This window comes from Babylonia areolata, chromosome 8 (assembly GCF_041734735.1).
Source record: "Babylonia areolata isolate BAREFJ2019XMU chromosome 8, ASM4173473v1, whole genome shotgun sequence".
NCBI lineage: Eukaryota > Metazoa > Mollusca > Gastropoda > Neogastropoda > Buccinidae > Babylonia > Babylonia areolata.
In genome coordinates this window covers 19,736,027-19,754,716 of record NC_134883.1, presented here as the reverse complement: position 1 = coordinate 19,754,716, position 18,690 = coordinate 19,736,027, and the positions used below count along the sequence as shown (strand labels likewise).

The window sequence follows — 18,690 nt, the reverse complement described above, 5'->3', positions numbered from 1 at the left end:
AGGTGTGGTGAAAAAAGGATGATGTCTGGTGTGTCAGGTGTGGTGAAAAAAGGATGATGTCTGTTGTGTCAGGTGTGGTGAAAAAAGGATGATGTCTGTTGTGTCAGGTGTGGTGAAAAAAGGATGATGTCTGGTGTGTCAGGTGTGGTGAAAAAAGGATGATGTCTGGTGTGTCAGGTGTGGTGAAAAAAGCATGATGTCTGGTGTGTCAGGTGTGGTAAAAAAAGGATGATGTCTGGTGTGTCAGGTGTGAAAAAAAGGATGATGTCTGGTGTGTTAGGGGTTGTGAAAAATTAATGTATGTTGTGTTAGACATGGTGAAAATTGGATATTTGTTTTATTAGGTGTTGTGAAAATTGAATGATGTCTGTCAGGTGTGGTTAAAATTGCATGATGTTTGTTGTGTTGGGTGTGGTGAAAATTGCATGATGTCTGTTGTGTCAGGTGTGAAAATTGGATGATGTCGGTTGTGTCAGGTGTGGTGAAAATTGCATGATGTCTGTTGTGTCAGGTGTGGTGAAAAGGATAATTCCTGCTGTGGCCTCTACAAATGCTGTGATAGCTGGTGAGTGACTCCCTCTTTTCCAGAAAGAGTTTTCACACATAAACATATATAGCATAATGAGTGATTCTGTCTTCCAGAAAGAGTTTTACATATAAACATACCAAGCATTCTTGAAGGATTGGAAGGGTCAGCATTAAAGTTTCTGTTATGGAAATGGTTTTTTCATATTTTTTTTTAGTTGAACAAATTTTTGGCAGTTTAACAATTTAATTATGTTTATTCGTATGCAAATATTCCCACTTATTGACTGCAGGTTCATTTGATTTCACACTTAAATCTTCCCTTGACCTTCCATGCATGCAGTGACTTTTCTGAAGTTCACCATTGAATGTTGAGTTTTGAACTTTGTGTGACTGTGATGAGTGACTGCTGAAGTGTATTCTTTGCTGTATACTTTGTAAGGTATGAAAACATGAGTTTGCACATGGCCTTGCTCAGTTCTGATGGTGTTTGTTGATGTGATGATGATGACAGCTTGTCGTTGGTCTTTCAGCTGCCTGTGCAACAGAAGTGTTCAAGGTGGCTTCAAGGTTTGTGCTTCACTTCCTGTCTTGGTTTCCTCGGACTGAGTGCTGTCCTTTTTTGAAAATTTTATTTGTATTATTGTTTCCTTTGACTGAGTGCTGTCCCCTTTTTATCTGATTGCTCTTTGTTACTGAGTGCTGTCCCCATTTTATCTGATTGCTCTTTGTTACTGAGTGTTGTCCCCCTTTTTTTTTATCTGATTGCTCTTTGTTACTGAGTGCTGTCCCCCTTTTTATCTGATTGCTCTTTGTTACTGAGTGCTGTCCCCCTTTTTATCTGATTGCTCTTTGTTACTGAGTGCTGTCCCCCTTTTTATCTGATTGCTCTTTGTAACTGAGTACTGTCCCCTTTTTATCTGATTGCTCTTTGTAACTGAGTGCTGTCCCCTTTTTTTATCTGATTGCTCTTTGTTACTGAGTGCTGTCCCCTTTTTATCTGATTGCTCTTTGTTACTGAGTGCTGTCCCCTTTTATCTGATTGCTCTTTGTTACTGAGTGCTGTCCCCATTTTTATCTGATTGCTCTTTGTAACTGAGTGATGTCCCCCCCCCCCTTTTTTTTAAAATCTGATTGCTCTTTGTAACTGAGTACTATCCCCCTTTTATCTGATTGCTCTTTGTAACTGAGTGCTGTCCCCCTTTTATCTGATTGCTCTTTGTTACTGAGTGCTGTCCCCTTTTTATCCACAGATGCCAACTGTTATGGTTTCGCCGTATTTTGTTAAGCTCGATCGCAGTTTGTTCCACTGTTGCGCAAATGTCAAAATTGTTCTGAAGAGTTCATTTTTGACTACGTAGCATGGTCACATGCTTTCCTGTCGTAGCAATTACCCAGGCACACTTAACCTATTGATCATGAGGCCAGGGCAGTCACCACTAACCTTGGTCTCATTTGATGATGCTGATCTAATCGCATGCTAGTTTACATTGAAACAGCTATAATCAGCTTGATAGAGAGAACCTGGCTAAATCAAGTTGCGCCTTTGTCAAACAGCTTTTGTGCCTGGTGGATTAAGCTGTGGAGTGCAAAGACGGAACAAGTGGCTCAAAACCGAGAAAGTCAGCCATGGATTCCAATTGTGAGAAACAAGACGAACAAAGAGCAGGGAAGCGACACAGTGCCACATATGTGTCAGCTGTAAAGAAGCAGCGGCAGGAACAGAAGATTCGCCAAACATATACTGAAAAATATCTGAGCATAGTGCCCTCCATTTTGGGGAACTCACATGCTTGTTGTATTATGTGCGAGTTGGACATTTGTATCAACCGATGTCAATAGACATGTGAAAAGTGCCAGGCATATTAGGCCCAAGTGTTTGTATGTCTTGTAGATAAAATGTACGTTTGCTGATGTGGCTCGGAGTCCATGTGTGCCTACCAAATTTTAAAATGTTCCAACCAAATTTTCTGATTGTTCCTGCAAACTTTTGACAGGAGTTGGCATCTCTGTTTTATTTGATTGTCCTCAATTACTGAGTGCTGTTCCCTTTTTATCTGATTGCTCTGAGTGCTGTTCCCTTTTTATCTGATTGCTTTGAGTGCTGTCCCCTTTATCTGATTGCTCTGAGTGCTGTCCCCTTTTTATCTGATTGCTTTGACCGAGTGCTGTCCCCTTTTTATCTGTTTGCTCTGACTGACTGAGTGCTGTTCCCTTTTTATCTGTGTCAACAACTACATACATGTATGGTCTGTTTTCTGTAGCTGTGTCAACATTACATACATTGATGGTCTGCTTTCTGTAGCTGTGTCAACAACTTCCTACATGTATAGTCTGCTTTCTGTAGCTGTGTCAGCAACTACATACATGTATGGTCTGTTTTCTGTAGCTGCTATCAACCTGTCAACAGCTGCATGTATGGTCTGTTTTCTGTAGCTGTGTCAACAACTACATACTTGTATAATCTGCTTTCTGTAGCTGTGTCAACAACTACATACATGTATGGTCTGTTTTCTGTAGCTGCTGTCAACCTGTCAACAGCTGCGTGTATGGTCTTTTTCTGTAGCTGTGTCAACAACTACATACTTGTATGATCTGCTTTCTGTAGCTGTGTCAACAACTACATGCATGTATGGTCTGTTTTCTGAAGCTGTGTCAACAACTCCATGCATGTATGATCTGCTTTCTGTAGCTGCTGTCAACCTCTCAACAACTACATATATGATCTGTTTTCTGTAGCTGTGTCAACAACTACATACATGTATGATCTGTTTTTTTGTAGCTACTGTCAACCTGTCAACAGTTGCATGTATTGTCTCTTTTCTGTAGCTGTGTCAACAACTACATACATGTATGATCTGCTTTCTGTAGCTGCTGTCAACCTCTCAACAACTACATATATGATCTGTTTTCTGTAGCTGTGTCAACAACTACATACATGTATTGTCTGTTTTCTGTAGCTGCTGTCAACCTCTCAACAACTACATGAACTTCAACGACACAGAGGGGGTCTACACCTACACCTTTGAGGCCATGAAACGGGTCAGTTCTGTCTGATGTCACATGAGTGGTGAGATATATGACAATAGAGTGGTGAGAAACCTGACTCACCAGATGGTGATGATATTCCTGACAACCTGGTGATGAGATACTTGACTAAAGCTGCTGTTGAGATACCTGACAAAAGTGTGGTGAGATACCTGAAAAAAGTGGTGAGGTACCTGACAAGAGAGTGGTGAGATGCCTGACAAGAGAGTGGTGAGATAAGACAAGAGAGTGGTGAGATACCTGACAAAAGTGTGGTGAGATACCTGACAATAGTGTGGTGAGATACCTGACAGAGTGGTGAGATACCTGACAAAAGTGTGGTGAGATACCTGACAAAGTTGTGAGATGCCTGACAAGAGAGTGGTGAGATACCTGACAAAGTTGTGAGATGCCTGACAAGAGAGTGGTGAGATACCTGACAAAGTGGTGAGATACCTGACAAGTGAGTGGTGAGATACCTGACAGAAGTGTGGTGAGATACCTGACAAGAGAGTGGTGAGATACCTGACAAGAAAGTGGTGAGATACCTGACAAAGTGGTGAGGTACCTGACAGTGGTGAAATAACTGACAAGAGAGTGGTGAGATACCTGACAAGAAAGTGGTGAGATACCTGACGAGAGTGGTGAGATACCTGACAAAATTGGTGAGGTACCTGACAGTGGTGAAATAACTGACAAGAGAGTGGTGAGATATGTGACAAGAGTGGTGAGATACGTGACAAGAGAGTGGTGAGATACCTGACAGAAGTGTGGTGAGATACCTGACAAAAGTGTGGTGAGATACCTGACAAAGTGGTGAGGTACCTGACAAAAGTGTGGTGAGATACCTGACAAAGTGGTGAGGTACCTGACAAAAGTGTGGTGAGATACCTGACAAGAGAGTGGTGAGGTACCTGACAAAAGTGTGGTCAGATACCTGACAAGAGTGTGGTGAGATATCTGACAGTGTGGTGAGATACCTGACAGAAGTGGTGAGATACCTGACAAGAGAGTGGTGATATACCTGACAGAGTAGTGAGATACCTAACAGTGTGGTGAGATAACTGACAACAGTGGTGAGATACCAGAGAAGAAAGTGGTGAGATACCTGACTAAAGATGGTGATATTCCTGACAGCAGAGCTGCAGAGAAATAGTTGACAAAGTGTGGTGAAACACCTAATTGGTGAGATATATGACAATAGTGTGATGAGAAACCTGACAATAGAGTATAGTGATGAGTTTGCTGACAATAGAGCCTGATGATATGCCCGACAAGAGCCTGGAGATGAGATACTCGACAATAGAGCCTGCTGATGAAGTAAGACGTGTTGTGATGTGTTGTCAGGATGATTGACAAAAGTAAGATGTGTTGTCAGGATGACTGACAGAAGTAAGACATGCTGTTTTGTTGTCAGGATGACTGACGAAGTAAGACGTATTGTGTTATCAGGATGACTGACAGAAGACAGACGTGTTGTGTTGTCAGGATGACTGACAGAAGACAGACGTGTTGTGTTGTGTTGTGAGGAAAACTGACAGAAGTAAGACGTGTTGTGTTGTGTTGTGAGGAAAACTGACAGAAGTAAGACGTGTTGTGTTGTCAGGATGACTAACAGAAGTAAGACGTGTTGTGTTGTGTTGTGAGGAAAACTGACAGAAGTAAGACGTGTTGTGTTGTCAGGATGACTGACAGAAGTAAGACGTGTTGTTTTGTGTTGTCAGTATGACTGACAGGAGGAGGACATGTTGATTTGTTGTCAGGATGACTGACAGAAGTAAGACATGTTGTGTTGTCAGGACGTCTGACAGAAGTAAGATGTGTTGTTTTGTTGTCAGGATGACTGACAGAAGTAAGACTTGTTGTTGTTGTGTTGTCAGGACGACTGACAGAAGTAAGACTTGTTGTGTTGTGTTGTCAGGACGACTGACAAAAGTAAGACTTATAATGTTGTCAGGACGACTGACAGAAGTAAGACTTGTTGTGTAGTGTTGTAAGGACAACTGACAGGTTAGTAGATGTGTTGTCAGGATGGCTGACAGAAGTAAGACATGTTGTGTTGTGTGTTGTAAGGACGAATGACAAGTACGACATGTTGTGTTATCAAGATGACTGACAGAAGTAAGATGTGTTGTGTGTTGTGAGGATGACTGACAAGTACGACATGTTGTGTTGTGTTATCAAGATGACTGATAGAAGTAAGATGTGTTGTGTTGTCAGGACAACTGACAGAAGTAAGAGATGTTGTGTTGTGTTGTCAGGATGGCTGACAGAAGTAAGATGTGTTGTGTTGTGTGTTGTCAGAATCAGAGTGAGGATGACTGACAGAAGTAAGATGTGTTGTTTTGTGTTGTCAGGATGACTGACAGCAGTAAGATGTGTTGTGTTGTCAGGATGACTGACAGAAGTAAGACGTGTTGTTTTGTGTTGTGTTGTGCTGTCAGGACAACTGACAGAAGTAAGACGTATTATGTTGTGTTGTCGGGATGAGTGGCAGAAGTAAGACATGTTGTGTTGTGTTGTCAGGATGACTGACAGAAGTAAGATGTGTTGTTGTGTTGTCAGGATGACTGACAGCAGTAAGAAGTGTTTTTGTGTTGTCAGGGTGACTGCCAGAAGTAAGATGTGTTGTTGTGTTGTCAGGATGACTGACAGAAGTAAGACGTGTTGTGTTGTCAGGTAGACTGACAGAAGTAAGACGTGTTGTGTTGTATTGTCTGGATGACTGACAGAAGTGAGACGTGTTGTGTTGTGTTGTCTGGACAAATGGCAGAAGTAAGTCGTGTTGTGTTGTCAGGATGACTGACAGAAGACAGACTTGTGTTCTCAGGATGACTGACAGAAGTAATTCATGTTGTGTTGTCAGGACGACTGCCTGGTGTGCAGCTCTCAGCCCCAGAGTCTATCCTTCTCTGACAGCGACAGACTGCAGGACATCATCACCTTCCTCACCGAGAGCCTCACTTAGTGAGTACATCCACCCATTTAACATACCCAGCCTCACTTAGTGAGTACATCCACCCCTTTCACATACCCAGCCCAACTTAGTGAGTACATGCACCCCTTTAACACATCCAGCCTCACATAGTGAGTGCATCCATCCCTTTTACATACCCAGCATCACTTAGTGAGTACATCCACCCCTTTAACATACCCAGCCTCACTTAGTGAGTACATCCACCCCTTTAACACATCCAGCCTCAGTGAATGCATCCATCCCTTTTACATACCCAGCCTCGCTTAGTGAGTACATCCACCCCTTTAACAAACCCAGTACATCCACCCCAGTAAATTCACCCCATTAACACAGCCTCACTTAGTGATTACACCCACCCCTTTTACAAACCCAGCCTCATTTAGTGAGTATAACTACCCATTTAACATACCCAGCCTCACATAGTGAGTACATCCACCCTTTTAACATACCCAGCCTCACTTCGTGAGTACATCCACCCTTTTAACATACCCAGCCTCACTTATTGAGTACACCCACCCCTTTTACATTCCCAGTCTTAATACATCCACCCCTTTAACATACCCAGCCTCACTTAGGACATCCACCCCATTAACATACCCAGCCTTACATAGTGAATACACCCACCCTTTTTACATACCCAGCCTCACTTAGTACAGCCACCCCTTTAACATACCCAGCCTCACTAAGTACATCCACCACGTTTAAATACCCAGTCTCACTTAGTGAGTACATCCACCCCTGTAACATACCTAGCCTCACTTAGTACATCCACCCCTTTTACATACCCAGCCTCAGTGAGTACTTCCACCCCTTTAACATACCCAGTCTCACTTAGTATGTCCACCCCTTTAACATACCAAGCCTCACTTACTACATCCACCTCTGTACATCCACCCCTTTATCACAGCCTCACTTAGTGAGTACATCCACCCCTTTAACATACCAAGCCTCACTTAGTACATCCACCCCTTTATCTCAGCCTCACTTAGTGAGTACATCCACCCCTTTAACATACCAAGCCTCACATAGTGAGTACATCCACCCCTTTAAGATACCCAGCCTCACTTAGTATATCCACCTCTTTAACATACCCAGGATCACTAGGTGAGTACATTCACCCCTTTAACATACCCAGTCTCACTGAGTACATCCACCCCTTTAATATACCCAGCATCACTTACAACAGCCATCCCTGTACATCCACCCATTTATCACAGCCTCACATAGTGAGTACATTTACCCCTTTAACATACCAAGCCTCACTTAGTGAGTACATCCACCCCTTTTACATACCCAGCCTCACTTAGTGAGTACATCCTAACCTTTAATATACCCAGCATCACTTAGTGAGTACACCCACCCCTTTAGCATACACAGCCTCACTTAGTGAGTATATCCACCCCTTTAACATACCCAGCATAACATAGTGAATACATCCACCTCTTTTACATACCCAGCCTCACTTAATGAATGCATCCACCATTTTCACACAGCATCAGATAGTGAGTACATCCACCCCATTCACACAGCATTAGTGAGTACATCTACCCCTTTCACACAGCATCAGTGAGCACGTCCACCCCATTCACACAGCATCAGTGAGTGCGTCCACCCCATTTACACAGCATCAGTGAGTACATCCACCCCTTTCACACAGCATCAGTGAGTACATCCACACAGCATCAGTGAGTGCGTCCACCCCATTCACACAGCATCAGTGAGTGCGTCCACCCCATTCACACAGCATCAGTGAGTACATCCACCCCTTTCACACAGCATCAGTGAGTACATCCACCCTTTTCACACACATTGCATCACTTAGTGAGTACATTCACCCAGCATCACTTAAATCCGCCCCTTTCATTCAGTAACTGTGTTGCAGTCAGATGATGATGTGTGTTGCAGTCTGATGATGATGTGTATTGCAATCACATGATGTGTGTTGTGTTTTGCAGTCACATGTTGTGTGTTTCAGTCACATGATGTATTGTGTGTTGCAGTCGGATGATGATGTGTGTTGCAGTCAGATGATGATGTGTTTTGTGTGTTGCAGTCAGATGACCGTCAGACAGACAGATGATGTGTGTTGCGGTCAGTGTAGATGTGTGTTTTGCGTTACAGTCTGTGAAGATGTGTGTTGCATTCAGTGAAGATGTGTTATGTATTGCAGTCAGATGATGTGTGTTGCAGTCAGATGATGTGGCACATGTGCTGCAGTCAGTGTAGATGTGTGTTGCAGCTGGGTGATGTGTGTTGCTGTCAGATGATGTGTTGCAGTCTGTGAAGATGTGTGTTGTAGTCAAATGTGTGTTGTGTGTTGCAGCCATATGATGTTTTATGTTTTGCAGTCAGATGATGTGTGTTGCAATCAGATGATGTGTGTTGCAGTCACATGATGTGTGTTGCAGTCAGATATGTGTTGTGTTGCAGTCAGATGATGTGTTGTGTGTTGCAGTCACATGATGTGTTGTGTGTTGCAATCAGATGATGTGTTGTGTGTTGCAATCAGATGATGTGTGTTGCAGTCAGGTGATATGTGTTGTGTGTTGCAGTCAGATGATGTGTTGTGTGTTGCAGTCAGATGATGTGTGTTGCAGTCACATGATGTGTTGCGTGTTGCAGTCAGATGATGTGTTGTGTGTTGCAGTCACATGTGTGTTGCAGTCAGATGATGTGTTGTGTGTTTCAGTCAGATGATGTGTTGTGTGTTTCAGTCAGATGTGTGTTGCAGTCAGATGATGTGTGTTGCAGTCAGATGATGTGTTGTGTGTTGCAGTCAGATGATGTGTGTTGCAGTCAGATGACATGTTGTGTGTTGCAGTCAGATGATGTGTTGTGTGTTGCAGTCACATGATGTGTGTTGCAGTCAGATGATGTGTTGTGTGTTGCAGTCAGATGATGTGTGTTGCAGTCACATGTGTGTTGCAGTCAAATGATGTGTTGTGTGTTACAGTCACATGACGTGTTGTGTGTTGCAGTCAGATGAAGTCTCCAGGTGTCACCACCTGCGTTGACGGCAAGAACAGAACTCTGTACATGGCCAGTGTCAAGTCCATTGAGGAACGAACCAGGGAGAACCTGAAGAAAACCCTGAAAGGTGAGGACCACTTCAGCACTTCCTGTACACTTCCTGTACTTTTTATCACAACACATTTCTCTCTCTCTCTAGTAGTGTATTCAGGGCTTCCTACATCTGATTTGTTTTGAGAGTCCACAGGACTCCCACTCAGGCATTTTAGGGAGTCCTCACGTGGTTCTAGCGAGTCCAGTCACAGGTCAAGAAACCATTCTTTCATCCAAACACATCACACACTGCCTTTCAATCAGTTCACACTCACACACTAACACACTGAATGAGTGAAACAGACGCATTCGCACACACTCACTCACAAACAATCTCTTAGAGAGAGATATACATGCACACACACAGAGAAAAAAGAGAGATACACATGCACACACACACACACACACACACACACGCACAAACACCCCACTCATCTCTCCCACCCCTCCTCACACACGCACAGATACACACACAGTGACTGACTGAGAGGAGCGAACCACTGAAAAGGAAAAGCCACACAAGGATGATTTTTGAAAGTTTGTCGATTCTGTCACAAATGCATTTATTTCTGGAGAGTTGCACGATGACCTGGCTGCAAATTTCACATCAGTCTTGCACTTCACTGCATGTGCGTCTTGGTCATAATGCAGCCATTTAATTTCTTACTCACATGAACGTTGATGAGTGCGGCTTTTCGTTCCCAAAACTGGCTGATCGACGTCGGCTGATTCAGAATCAGCCTTTTCGTCTTGTTTGCATTTTGGAGCGTCAAGCCACAATAGTGGAGGCATTCTGATATTGAACTGTAGCACAGAATATTCGACAAGCCTCATTTTGAGTGTACCAGAAATGGGCAACAGTTTTCTGTAAAGATGAAAGTAATGAACTTTGTAGCAGTCGCCGATTTTACGGAAGATAAGATGGCAACCGAAAACTAGTGATATGATCTGGTTATCATCCATTATGACATTCCATACTGACCAAATCATAACACGATCTGGTTATCATCCATCATCCATTATGACATTCCACACTGTGACCAAATCATAACATGATCTGGTTATCATCCATTATGACATTCCACACTGACCAAATCATAACACGATCTGGTTATCATCCATCATCCATTATGACATTCCACACTGTGACCAAATCATAACACGATCTGGTTATCATCCATCATCCATTATGACATTCCACACTGTGACCAAATCATAACACGATCTGGTTATCATCCATTATGACATTCCACACTGTCACCAAATCATAACATGATCTGGTTATCATCCATTATGACATTCCACACTGTGACCAAATCATAACATGATCTGGTTATCATCCATCATCCATTATGACATTCCACACTGTGACCAAATCATAACACAATCTGGTTATCATCCATTATGACATTCCACACTGTGACCAAATCATAACATGATCTGGTTATCATCCATCATCCATTATGACATTCCACACTGTGACCAAATCATAACACAATCTGGTTATCATCCATTATGACATTCCACACTGTCACCAAATTCAACCCCCAAAAGTCACGAAACCCCAAAGACAGATAGAGGTCTGAATTTTGAGCACTGACATAGTGGATGATAACCAGATCTAGATGACATGGAGCTGGATGATTGTGGGCATGATGGAGAGTGTGGTAGTGGTGATGATGGCTGTTAGTTATCGTCGACCATCGACTACGATGATGATACCAGAAGTATATGCTGGAAGTGGTGAACTAAGGGAGAGAACCATGGAGACATAGCAACTGATGATGGCAGTTGTAAACGATGTGTTCGAGCAACATGGTGTTGTAGTCTAGTGTCAGTAGTTGACCAAGCCAAAGTGGCAATTTGATTTATAGCGAACAGTTCATTGGACAGAGTAGTCCACCAGATTTTCAACGGCATTTCACTGCAGACTGACTGGCTCAGGTGAATGTAGGTGCCAGTTCTTATGGAGCATGCTTTTTGTAAGTCAGGAACTTTTTTTTGCTCACTGTCCAAACAAACCTGTTTTTTTGCTTTGTTTGGTAACTGTTCAAGCTGACCAGTTTAACCCTCAAAACACTTTATATTCAAACACTGAAATATGGATATGATTTTTCTGATAGCCTTTTGTCTTGTAGAAGTTAGTGGCAAACATTGTGTAAAGGGTGTCGTCCCTGTGGTGTATTATGATGGATGGTGTTCCTGTTGTGATGATGGATGGTGTTCCTGTTGGTGACAGATGGTGTTTGTTGTGATGGATGGTGTTTCTGTTGGTGACATGGTATTCATTGTGATGGATGGTGTTCCTGTTGGTGACATGGTGTTCGTTGTGATGGATGGTGTTCCTGTTGGTGACATGGTGTTCGTTGTGATGGATGGTGTTTCTGTTGGTGACAGATGGTGTTCGTTGTGATGGATGGTGTTCGTGTTGGTGACATGGTGTTTGTTGTGATGGATGGTGTTCCTGTTGGTGACAGATGGTGTTCGTTGTGATGGATGGTGTTCCTGTTGGTGACATGGTGTTCCTTGTGATGGATGGTGTTCCTGTTGGTGACAGATGGTGTTCGTTGTGATGGATGGTGTTCCTGTTGGTCACATGGTGTTTGTTGTGATGGATGGTGTTCGTGTTGGTGACATGGTGTTCGTTGTGATGGATGGTGTTCCTGTTGGTCACATGGTGTTCGTTGTGATGGATGGTGTTCCTGTTGGTCACATGGTGTTTGTTGTGATGGATGGTGTTCCTGTTGGTGACATGGTGTTCGTTGTGATGGATGGTGTTCCTGTTGGTGACATGGTGTTCGTTGTGATGGATGGTGTTCCTGTTGGTGACATGGTGTTCGTTGTGATGGATGGTGTTCCTGTTGGTGACATGGTGTTCATTGTGATGGATGGTGTTCCTGTTGGTGACAGATGGTGTTTGTTGTGATGGATGGTGTTTCTGTTGGTGACAGATGGTGTTCGTTGTGATGGATGGTGTTTCTGTTGGTGACAGATGGTGTTCCTTGTGATGGATGGTGTTCCCGTTTTGACGGGGTGATGTTACCATTGTGATGTGACGTGTTTTCCCCTTGTGATGGATAGTGTTGATGTTGTGAAGGTGTCAACATTGTGATGTGTTGACAGCTTGTTGACATGTTTCAGAGCTGGGGCTGAGGACCGGCCAGGAGCTGTACGTGGCTGATGTGACCACTCCCATCTCCCTCACCTTCACCCTCACCCTCACCACCGACATGGACATAGGGACAGATGGCCAGGTCAATGCTGCCAACTGACACCTCAGGTCCTCCCAGGACTGGTTGGATGTGGGGGTCAGGAGCCAGCACAGCCTTCAGGGGCTTCCCCTCAATCCCTCTGCCAGTGGAGAACAATCCCACCCCCCCTCTCCCAGTAGAGAACAGTACCACCCCCCTCTGCTGTCCTGTGTACCCCCTCACCCCTCTCGCCAACCTCCCAGTGGAGAGCAGTACTAGTTAGGTCTGCTGTCCTTTTGTACCACCCCCCCCCCCCCCAGTGGAGAACAGTACCAGTTCTGCTGTCCTATGTACCCGCCACCCCATCCACCCATTGGAGAGCAGTACCAGTTAGGTCTGCTGTCCTATGTACCCCCCCACCCCTCTTGCCAACCTCCCAGTGCAGAGCAGTACCAGTTAGGTCTGTTGTCCTATATACCCACCCTATGTATCCCCCCACCTCCCAGTGGAGAGCAGCACTAGTTAGGTCTGTTGTCCTATGTAGTCTCCCCTCCACCCAACCTCCCAGTGGAGAGCAGCACTAGTTTGGTCTGTTGTCCTATGTAGCCCCCACACCCAGTGGAGAGCAGTACCAGTTAGATCTGCTGTCCCCCACCTCCCAGTGGAGAGCAGTACCAGTTAGGTCTGTTGTCCTATGTACCCCCCCGCCCACCTTCCAGTGAGCAGTACCAGTTAGGTCTGTTGTCCTATGTACCCCCACCCCCAGTGGAGAGCAGTACCAGTTAGATTTGCTGTCCACCACCCTGACCTCCCAGTGGAGAGCAGTACCAGTTAGGTCTGTTGTCCTATGTAACCCCCCCCCCCCCCTGCCCACCTTCCAGTGAGCAGTACCAGTTAGGTCTGTTGTCCTATGTACCCCCACCCCCAGTGGAGAGCAGTACTAGTTAGATCTGCTGTCCACCACCCCCCCACCCCCAGTGGAGAGCAGTACCAGTTAGGTCTTCTGTCCTATGTACCCGCCACCTCACCTCCTAGTGGAGAGCAGCACTACTTAGGTCTGCTGTCCTATGTACCCCCCCCCCACCTCCCAGTGGAAAGCAGTACTAGTTAGGTCTGTTGTCCTATGTAGCCCCCCCCCCCACCTTCCAGTGGAGAGCAGTACCAGTTAGGTCTGTTGTCCTATGTAGGCCCCCCCACCTTCCAGTGGAGAGCAGTACCAGTTAGGTCTGTTGTCCTATGTAGCCCCCCCCCCCCCCCACCTTCCAGTGGAGAGCAGTACCAGTTAGGTCTGTTGTCCTATGTAGCCCCCCCCCCACCTTCCAGTGGAGAGCAGTACCAGTTAGGTCTGCTGTCCACCACCCCCCCACCTCCCAGTGGAGAGCAGTACCAGTTAGGTCTGTTGTCTTATGTACCCCCCCCCCCCTTCCAGTGAGCAGTACCAGTTAGGTCTGTTGTCCTATGTACCCCCCAACTGGAAAGCTGTACCAGTTAGATCTGCTGTCCTATGTACCCCCCCACCTCCCAGTGGAGAGCAGCACTAGTTAGGTCTGCTGTCCAGGTTTCACCTGTGTCACCAGACCGAGGAGAAAGCTCAGTTTAAAATCATCAACAGTATATACCCACCTCAGATACTGTGATGATGAAGTGACACCCAGACATGGTTATCATGTGTTGACAGCTGCTGGCAATGTTTCATTCACAATTATTTCCAGACTGGGGTCTGTGTTCTTCACTTGGTGCATATGGAACCCAATTTGAAGCCATTCATGGCTGGTGAATGTTGAAAGCGTGGTGGGATCAGTGCATTGTTGTATTGTGAGCTGTATGTTAGCATTTTGGAAGTGTGTGGGAACATCCTTTGTGCTCATGTCAGAGCAGTATGCTTTGCACACACACGCACACAGTCCCGTGAAGAAAGGTGTCTCATTATAGAACTGACATTCAATGTGAAATTTCTGTGTGCAGTGCACATGTCATGAACTTGTTCAGTGTTTTAAGATATCTTCAGACTTTTACACACACACACACACAAAGAGATTAAAATTGTGTGTAGGAGAAAGAATGATGAGAAATAGCAGTATTGAATCTGGTGGCTTTTGTTGAATGTTTTTGTGGTTGCTGTGAAAACACTCCCTCCCCTTTGCCACACAGGCCGAGTCAGAACCTTGGTCCTGACACAGGCTGTGAGGCAGAACCTTGGTCCTGACACAGGCTGTGAGGCAGAACCTTGGTCCTGACACTGGCTGCGAGCCAGAACCTTGGTCCTGACACAGGCTGTGAGGCAGAACCTTGGTCCTGACACTGGCTGTGAGGCAGAACCTTGGTCATGACACTGGCTGCGAGCCAGAACCTTGGTCATGACACAGGCTGCGAGCCAGAACCTTGGTCATGACACAGGCTGTGAGGCAGAACCTTGGTCATAATCTTTGGTGTCTGCTGTTGGAACTGTCAGCTTCACTGCAGAATGGTCATTGTGTTGGTCAGTCCTGTCCATGTTGTGCTGATGGGCTGTATGAGTGATGGGTCTTTGGCTCTTGACAAAGTGAGGGGTGCACAAACTGCTGTAGAGGACACTTTGGCAACATGTCGGTGCACAGAAACATGCTGCATGAAGGGCCTGGGTCTGACGTTGGTGTAGACATGTCAGTGGCTGGGTGTCACTGTGGGGTGTAAGGGTGTCACTGTGTAATATGGTGTCCTGTGTGTGGATGTCACTGTGCTGTAGGTGTCCTGTCTGTGGGTGTCACTGTGTAATATAGGTGTCCTGTGTGTGGAAGTCACTGTGTGCTGTAGGTGTCCTGTGTGTGAATGTCACTGTGTAATATGGGTGTCCTGTGTGTGGATGTTACTGTGTGCTGTAGGTGTCCTATCTGTGGGTGTCCACACTGAACTTGACAGTCAATGTCAGTGTTAACAGGGAGCCACACTGAACTTGACAGTCAGTGTCAACAGGGAGCCACACTGAACCAGACAGTTGGTCTCTATGTCAGTGTTAACAGGGAGCCACACTGAACCTGACAGTGTCAACAGGGAGCCACACTGAACCTGGCAGTCAGTCTCTATATCAGTGTCAACAGGGAGCCACACTGAACCTGGCAGTCAGTCTCTATGTCAGTGTTAACAGGGAGCCACACTGAACCTGGTAGTCAGTCTCTATATCAGTGTTAACAGGGGGCCACACTGAACCTGGCAGTCAGTCTCTATGTCAGTGTCAACAGGGAGCCACACTGAACCTGGTAGTCAGTCTCTATATCAGTGTTAACAGGGAGCCACACTGAACCAGACAGTTGGTCTCTATGTCAGTGTTAACAGGGAGCCACACTGAACCTGGCAGTCAGTCTCTACGTCAGTGTTAACAGGGAGCCACACTGTACCTGACAGTGTTAACAGGGAGCCACACTGAACCTGGTAGTCAGTCTCTATATCAGTGTTAACAGGGGGCCACACTGAACCTGGCAGTCAGTCTCTATATCAGTGTTAACAGGGAGCCACACTGAAGCTGGCAGTGTCAACAGGGAGCCACACTGAACCTGGCAGTCTATATCAGTGTTAACAGGGAGCCACACTGAACTTGACAGTCTATGTCAGTGTCAACAGGGAGTCACACTAAGCCCATGTGCTGACAGTCCCCCTTTCACCAACTTTGATCCAACAAGTTTGTGTTATCAACAACTCTCCTGATCAATTCAAAATACACGGTTGGGATGCATACAGATTATGTATGATTTATGTCAATAATTCAATAAAAATTCATATTGCAAATAAATGACAAGCATTAAACAAAAGGTATGTAAACCCTGCATCAAGTAATGCACTTCTATGTGTGTGTGTGTCTGAAGGACCAGCAGTGAGTACAAGGTCCTTGTCTTCAAGGTCACATATCTACCTGTAATGTGCACATGACCTGTCTACCATCCCTGCTTGGTATTAATCATCTTCAAGGTCACATTATTATTTATTTACTGTTGCTCATAGTCCAGCAGGCCGCATAGGGCCATATCGGGATGCCCAACTAACAAATGTTCAACACAAAACTGTCAAACACAAAACTGTCACATACACACCCAAAAAAACCCATTACGATAAACCTACAAAACACCATTTATGACACATTATCCGAACCATTTAGCTCCTTAAAGCAAATAAGATTAGGCAATGCTGAGTAAGTCAGCCCTTCCCCTTTACTTATCATCCCCAAATTTTGAAAATCATAAAAGAGGAAAAAAATTTACTTTAAGCCAAACAAAAAATACAAGGACCATACAGGCAAATAACACTGCAGAATGGCAGCTAGTGCCCATCCCAGTGTTTACAATTTCACTACTTAATCGCCAGAGCAGAACAGCCCAGATAGTGCGGAAAAGAGAAAACTGTGTCAAGGCTTCCTTGAAAAAAAGAACAGGGAAATGGACTGGGAAGGCAGACAGAGGAGACAACAGTGAAGGAAGAAAAAAGCAGAAAAGAGAGCAATAGAAAAGAGGAAATTTCTAGCACATAATTTCCAGGAGGCTGCATGTATTCCTGTCATGTGCACATGACATGTCTACAATCCTGGCATGGCATGGTATTGTATAATTGATCACTCAGCCAATCCACCCTATTCAATAACACCACACCACTTGTCACTGTCATCAACATCACCACAGAATGGTCATTTTTCATGTGCACATGCAGAAAAAAAACAATGATTGTGGACCACGTAATCATTAGTAACATTACTGTTTCCAATATCATTGTCATGTGACAGTCAAATACCATTTTCTATCAGGCTGACAGTGAAAGCTGGGCTGGGAGAACTGTAATAAAGTGATATAAAACTGCAGTGTCCATGCAGGATTTGATATGTCTGGTGATTGGGGCAATCAGCAACTTGCTTCAAAATGAGCAAACCAAAACAAATTAATATGTACTACTATACTGTGAAGCCATGTAGCACCCTTGCCACTTATCACTACATCAATTCAACAGATCAATGCATGCTGTTCTTGTAAGTATCACTTCATGAACACATGAATGCATGCTGTTCATTATACTTATAAATACATCAATTTCTCAGAGCAATGCATGCTGTTCATATCCTCATCACTACATCAATTCAACATAAATGCATGCTATTCACATACTATGCTATTCACATACTTATCACTATATCACCACATGAACGCATGCTGTTCATTACACTTATCACTACATAAATTCAAAAGATTGATGCTTGTTCATATCACTACATTCGCAGATCAATGCATGCCATTCATTACACACGGAGGGCAGACTGAGACCAGCTGGCTGTGTGGAGTCCTGGTGACAAACAGCAGACTGGGTTTAGCACTACAATACCGCCATGGCCTTCATCATCCAATCCTAATACTGCAGGCTGGGGACACAGCAACACACCAACACTGACACATACTTCACTTCACAAAGTAAGGACATGGCCAGAAACATCGACAGAAAAACACGTTTTTCACTTCAACAGCGGTGATAAGTAAATGAAGATTCATGCATAAACCACTATTCAAATTCAAGAAACAAGTTGACTAACTGATAAATTTCATAATCAAAGTTCAGACTGATGCATATAGAAATGTAAAATACACAACCAAAAATACAAAACAAGCATATACAACAACAAACTGAATGTAATCAGCGTTTCAAACAAAATGAATAAAAGAAACAATAACAACGCAATATGATAGTCAAGCCATTCATGTTGTTTGTCTTTTGATTAACATCACCAGCTGGCAGTGAAATCCAGACTTGCTTGATCTTGTCTATTGTACACTTGATCTAGGGCAGAAATGTGTTTTGTTCACAGTTAATTCATGGGGCACAACAGGGTGACTTTAGTGTTGTGACATCATTCATGGGGACTGACAGGGTGACTTTAGTGTTGTGATATCATTCATG

At 44.5% G+C, this 18,690-nt stretch overlaps 1 protein-coding gene and 1 long non-coding RNA gene across 6 annotated transcripts in view; one reads left to right on the top strand and one right to left on the bottom strand.

Annotated features, from left to right (window-relative positions):
- Window positions 1-14,873, top strand: part of LOC143284629 (NEDD8-activating enzyme E1 catalytic subunit-like) — a 32,824-nt gene extending 17,951 nt beyond the window's left edge. The window contains exons 10-16 of one of the 2 annotated variants that reach the window (XR_013055590.1): window positions 512-565; window positions 1,059-1,095; window positions 3,486-3,567; window positions 6,419-6,519; window positions 9,508-9,626; window positions 12,734-13,465; window positions 13,520-14,873. Coding sequence is in view for 1 of the 2 variants with exons in the window: in XM_076591496.1 (XP_076447611.1) it covers window positions 512-565; window positions 1,059-1,095; window positions 3,486-3,567; window positions 6,419-6,519; window positions 9,508-9,626; window positions 12,734-12,864 (524 nt within the window). In the remaining variant the exon portion in view is untranslated. Of the gene's footprint in view, window positions 1-511; window positions 566-1,058; window positions 1,096-3,485; window positions 3,568-6,418; window positions 6,520-9,507; window positions 9,627-12,733 lie in introns of both variants that reach the window. The other variant, XM_076591496.1, reaches the window with a different exon arrangement.
- On the bottom strand, window positions 13,073-17,133 carry LOC143284630 (uncharacterized). Of its 4 annotated transcripts, none has more exons than XR_013055592.1 (3): window positions 16,355-17,133; window positions 13,399-16,313; window positions 13,073-13,205 (listed from the first exon to the last, which is right to left on the bottom strand). It is a non-coding gene; the product is annotated as an uncharacterized LOC143284630 (long non-coding RNA). The 4 variants fall into 4 exon arrangements; XR_013055591.1 differs by lacking the exon at window positions 13,073-13,205 and having other exon boundaries at window positions 14,851-14,978; window positions 15,010-16,313; XR_013055594.1 differs by lacking the exon at window positions 13,073-13,205 and having other exon boundaries at window positions 15,016-15,797; window positions 15,829-16,313.
- Between the last annotated feature and the right edge of the window lie 1,557 nt (window positions 17,134-18,690).